Consider the following 5,746-nt stretch of genomic DNA (forward strand, 5'->3'; position numbering starts at 1 on the left):
CCCGGGGCGGGTGGTGGACCGGGGTTCTCGCTGCTGCGGAGACGCCGCCGGAGACGTGGGCTGACGCGTTGGCGACGAGACTGTTTCAATGGCCGAAGTTTGTTCTAAAGTCGCCGGATCCCCGTCCCGGCTCCGCACACAACTCGAGAGACGCGGAGTTTTATTTGTCTGCGTCCCCTCTTCACTCGCGTTTTCAGTTCGTCTAATACAAAGCTGCTTTGAGTTCTGTTTCTCGAGATTCTCTATAGACCATATGCCCAGGTCCTCCTTTTTTCCTTTTTTTAAGGAATAAGCGGAAACATGAGAGACGAAAGGTTTGTTTCATGGAGGCGAGGAACCCGATTTTTAACGCCCTTCGGAACTGTTCAGGCTTCTTGTCCTAGTTCTGTGTTTTCTTCCTTCCAGGCCGCAGCCAGTCTGCCAGGGCTTGGAAGTTCAAATGGCAGTAAAGGGTATGATTTGCCAGGCAGTGAGCGAAGGGGTCCTCTCTACCGCGTCAGCCTTTTTTATTGTTTCCCAAGAGAGAGCCTATGAAACCTGCATGTCAGTTAAAGTCTTCATGTATCGCTAACCTTGCGCCATTGGGGTTGGCGGTCTCGGTGAGGCTCTGCAGTACTGACAAGTCCTCCTTTCACACACAATTAGCCAGATGAGAGGTGGGAAAACCCAAACCTGCGGACGCCGAGCTGAGGTGCAGACGGAGGACTCTGCTGCGTGTCCCTGGTGCGGGCAGCGAGGACGTGGAGTCCAGTTGGCAGGTGGGGCCCGAGGGGGGCCGTGTGGCTTTCCTGGGTCCCCTGCCTGCGCCTTCGCCTCGGGGAGGTCTGGCTTCTCTGGCTGTTAGATGAGTGGTCATGATACTGTCTTCTCATGATCGAATGGGTGGGAAATAATGTGGATCCGTCGTCACCGGGGACAGGGCCCCCCGAAGGTGTCCAGTCTCGGTGGCTCTTCCCGTTGGGCAGCAGCCGTGATGGAAAGAATGACAGGCGTGTTCAGGGTGTTTGTATTGCGGAAAGGTTCCCTGCCCACCCTTGTTCCTTAGTGTCCGCCACGGTGGCTTTTTTCTGGTTTGTCTGTTTGTTAACCCTCCTCCGAGGGTTCACTTTGGCACCGTCACCCGTCCCCCCAGCCCTGACCCCACTACTGCACCCACCACTCTGTTCTCTGGTCCCACGAGTTCGGCCGCGGGGGGAGGAACTCCCGCACGATTTCATGCCTCGGGCCTCGAGTGATTTTGTATTATGGTGGTAAAGAACAGGGTGCTCCTCTGTGAGACGGGAAGTGGGGCTCCGTCTGGTGGCGCATGTGCTGATGGTTCCTGAGGATCTCGTTTTGCCTCGTGCAGATTGGAAACCGCCTCCTGGCCTCCAGCCCCCGCCTCTCGGTCCTGTGATCCATGTGACTCCCGGGCGCCTCTTCAATCACAAGCGCCATGAGCCCGGGGCGTGGGAAGTATGACTTCTGCATCGGCCTGGGCCTGGCCATGAGCTCCAGCATCTTCATCGGAGGGAGCTTCATTTTGAAGAAGAAAGGCCTTCTGCGACTGGCCCGCAAAGGCTCCATGAGAGCAGGTAGGTCGTGCCCCCCGGGCCTCTGCAGAGGCGCCGAGTGTGGGTGTGCTCAGGGCGGGGCCTGCAGAGCCCCCTCGTCCCCCCTGGGGAGTGTGGGCAGCACCGCCCACTGCAGGAGTTGTAAACGTTCATGGAGAATCAAACATCAGTTTTCTAAACAGGGAAATGAGAAGTGAGAAAATGTCAGGATGAGTAAATGACTCGCTCCTGCGGTTATTACCAAACTGGGAGTCGGGACCAGTGCCCACAGCTCTCGCCCTTTCTTTAAACCCGGATGATGTCTGCAGAGAAGACGTTAGGGGTCTGAACAGGAGAGTCTTACTGAAGGTGCGGCTTTCCTCTGTGACCGTGGAAACTGGACTTCACCTTGGGCATTTCTCCTGATGAGAGAGAGGGCTTCCCTGGGTTGAAGAGCCCGCGGTCAGTGAACTGAAGGGCTCTGACAGGAGACCCTGGGGGACACCTGGTGTGACGGGACCCCACTCACTGGCCTGGGCACTCGTGACAGTTGCCAGGTTGTGTGACATCCGGTCACGTTCTGTCCTTCAGCCTCCGCGGCAGCTCTAAACCCGGTTCTGACCCCAGGATGACCTCCTTTGGCAGTAAAATACCGCCCCCGCCCCCCGTTTCTGGTGCCATCTCCAAGTCTCGCCCGAAGCAGGAGCCCTAACCTTAGTCTCTGCTGGAGATTGGTGGGCAGAGGAGAGAGCATTGGCCTGTGCTGCTGAAGGGTGTGCTCCTCATTCCTGGTCAGTCCCCAGGCAGGCGCTTGCCCGGGGAGACACGGCCGGAGCTTCACTTGGGGGACGTTTCCTGATGGACAGTGGCCTGCCTTTGGGTGCTGGGATGAAAGTCAAGTCAGTCAGGTGAAAAGGCAGCCCCAGACTGGGCACTGCTCGGCCTCTTCACGAATGGGCAGTCAGGGGCCCCTTCTCAGATGTGGGGTGACCATACCTAAGTGACTTGTCCGCTGGCAGACAAACCGTTAGAAGTTGGGCTACTTTTTACTGGTTCACTCTCTTTGTTTGCTAAAGCTGAGTTAAGACCAGAAAAGAAGTATAAGGATTGATTTAATCCTTTCACTCAGCAAACCTAAACATTTTTAACGTATTCATGATCCTCACATCCCCTTTTCTTGTATAATCTTAAAAATGTTATCTAAGATATCCCTTTATAAATGATGGAACCTTTATTCAAAGCAGTATTAATTAACAAATGAGATTTTAAAATCTGTCATTACTGCCCTAACCGGTTTGGCTCAGTGGATAGAGCGTCGGCCTGCGGACTGAAGGGTCCCAGGTTCGATTCCACTCAAGGGCATGTACCTTGGTTGCGGGCACATCCCCAGTGGGGGGTGTGCAGGAGGCAGCTGATTGATGTTTCTCTCTCATCGATGTTTCTAACTCTCTATCCCTCTCCCTTCCTCTCTGTAAAAAATTAATAAAATGTATTTTAAAATAAAGAAAGAAATAAAATCTGTCATTACTGATAGTTGTCATATATTTGTAGGAATCTGATAATGTTCCAAGAAAGTGAAATATTGTTTCATTTACAGGTCAAGGTGGCCATGCATATCTTAAAGAATGGCTGTGGTGGGCTGGACTGCTCTCAAGTATGTATAGAGACTGTTTCAAGGAAATATTGTAGTTGTATACTGAAATATTTGCAGATACAGTTACAGTTTCATATTACTAGCAAATTTTAAAACTTTAAGTAAAGTTTTTTTTAAAGTATTTATTTAGCCCTAGCTGGTTTGTATCAGTGGATAGAGCATTGACTTGCGGACTGAACGGTCCCGGGTTTGATTCTAATCAAGGGCATATTCCAGGTTATGGGCTCACTCCCCAGTGGGGGGCATGCAGGAGGCAGCAGATCAATGACTCTCTTATCATTGATGTTTCTATCCCTCTCTCCCTCTCCCTTCCTCTCTGAAATCAATAAAAATATGTTAAAAAATACATACATACATATTTATACTAGAGGCCCAGTGCACGGAATTTTTGCACTGGGTGGGTGTCCCTCAGCACAGCCTGTGCCTCTCACAGTGCGGGACCCCTCGCTCCTTACCGCTCAGCTCGCTGCTCCTTAGCACTGCCACGGAGACGGGAGAGGCTCCTGGCACCACCACTGCACTCACCAACCGTGAGCCTGGCTCTGGCTGACCAGCAGGGGGCAGCTCTTGCGTTCAGAGTCTGCCCCCTGGTGGTCATTGTGCATCATAGCGACCGGTCGTCTGGTCATTCCGCCATAACAGTTGCTTAGGCTTTTATTATATAGATTTTGTAAGAATCAGCCAAGGACATGTTTTTATTGGTTTTATTTATTTTTTTTTTTTTTGTTAATCCTCACCCAAGGATATTTTTCCCATTGTTCTTTAGAGAGAGTAGGAGGGAGGGGTGAGAGAGAGAGAAAAACATCGCTGTGAGAGAGAGACATTGAGGGGTTGCCTCCCTCACACACCCCAGCTGGACCAGGGATCCAACCTGCAACCTGGGTGTGTGGTAAGAGCCCGTGGAAGCGACCTTAGATTAGTACATGCAGATGTGTGCGTGAGTGCAGGTCTCTCCGTTTGAGCAGCTGTGCTCCTATCTGAGAGTTCTCTCTTGTCCATCTCCAAGTGGGAGCCGGTGAGGTGGCCAACTTCGCCGCGTACGCCTTTGCCCCAGCCACCCTCGTGACTCCGCTGGGAGCGCTCAGCGTCCTCGTCAGGTAAGGACACTGCGCTGCACGTAGAACAGCAGTCCGTGCGCGAGACCGGGAAGTACTCAGTCCCGTGTGACTTACACGTAAACCTCGAGGACTGGCGAAGTGGCTGTAATTTGCTTTACAAGGTTCTCTTCTGTGTGTCGGCAAGCTGTGCATTTGTGGGGTGAGATGCTTTCATGCTTTGTCTCGCTTGTATTCAGAGCCAGCACTAGTCTTACTTTGATTTTAACTTGTTAAAATTCCAAGTTGCACTTGTCACTAGTTATCATCCGACCCGTGTGCACTTGGTCGGTGGTGATGGTCGGTGAGTGGGTTCTGTGCCGACAACAGACAGTCACTGATGGGCAGGAAGTGTGCCTCTGAGGACTGGCCAGCTTGCCCGGAAGGAGAGTCCAAGACACGTCTAACAGCTGACCCCGCATGGAAGTCTGCGTTCTGGTCACTGTTCCCAACGTGGATTGAGAGGGATTTGTGTCCTCCCCGCAGCGCCCACAAGATTGTGTGTGTGTGCGTGCGTGTAGGTGCATATACTGTATATGAAGATGTGGCATATGTCTTTGATCCTTATTTTTGTGTATATTTCACCATTATTACATTTATAGGTTTATATTGTATTTTTATGTTTGGATAAAACTAGCTATAAAGTATTTAAACTTGACAACAGGCAAATCATATAGAATTAAATGAACGTGTGAGAAGGATGCTTCAGTGAGTGAGGACAAATTAAATTTGAGAAAGTACTAAGCATTGGTTTGAACGTAGGTTCTTGAATAGGATGTGAGTTCTTACGTGGCCCCACTTATTTTGAGTTTTGCGTTGGTTTCCTACGGTAGGAAGATGGTTCCTTACGGTTTAGTGTGTGGTGAAGCAGGTGTTCCCTGGAAGCTTCCATTTTACGGTTGAAGACATTTTCTATCCCTTAGCCGAAAGCCAGAATCTTTGTAAACTCACAGTGTTTTAGTTTGAGTTCAGTTATTCAAAATGAGAATTGTGCTGATATTTTAAAATGAGAAAAGTAGCCAATTTTTCTAATCTTATCCACCCTCCCCCATTTCAGTGCCATTCTGTCCTCATACTTCCTCAATGAAAGGCTGAATCTTCATGGGAAGATCGGGTGCTTGCTGAGCATTCTGGGCTCCACAGTTTTGGTCATTCATGCGCCGAAGGAAGAGGAGATCGAGACGTTAAACGAGATGTCACACAAGCTCGGGGATCCGGGTAAGAACAAAGAAAAGCTTCACTAGTCTCACTGCCTTTTTACTCCTTAATTTATTTTTTAATTTTAATCCAAACTTGAAGCTTTGTCTGGTGTGTTCAGTGCTTAGAGCGTCAGCCCGCACATTGAGGGGTTGAGGGTTTAATTCCCGGTCAAGGGCACATACCTGGGTTGCAGGTTCAGTCTTTGGCCCGGATCAGGGCGCCTGTGGGAAGCAACCAATTGATGTGTCTCTCGCATCAGAGTCTCT

General features: G+C 50.5%; 1 protein-coding gene across 2 annotated transcripts in view; it reads left to right on the plus strand.

Moving 5' to 3' along the window:
- The first annotated feature begins 1,348 nt into the window (after window positions 1-1,348).
- NIPA2 (non imprinted in Prader-Willi/Angelman syndrome 2) overlaps window positions 1,349-5,746 on the plus strand; it is an 11,140-nt gene continuing 6,742 nt past the window's right edge. For both annotated transcript variants that reach the window (XM_014546207.1, XM_005874381.2), the window contains exons 1-4: window positions 1,349-1,574; window positions 3,130-3,186; window positions 4,193-4,283; window positions 5,338-5,498. In XM_014546207.1, coding sequence (XP_014401693.1) covers window positions 1,436-1,574; window positions 3,130-3,186; window positions 4,193-4,283; window positions 5,338-5,498 — 448 coding nt within the window. In that variant the 5' untranslated portion in view covers window positions 1,349-1,435. The remainder of the gene's footprint in view (window positions 1,575-3,129; window positions 3,187-4,192; window positions 4,284-5,337; window positions 5,499-5,746) is intronic.

The sequence above is a fragment of the Myotis brandtii genome, unplaced genomic scaffold, assembly GCF_000412655.1.
Source record: "Myotis brandtii unplaced genomic scaffold, ASM41265v1 scaffold435, whole genome shotgun sequence".
Lineage (NCBI taxonomy): Eukaryota > Metazoa > Chordata > Mammalia > Chiroptera > Vespertilionidae > Myotis > Myotis brandtii.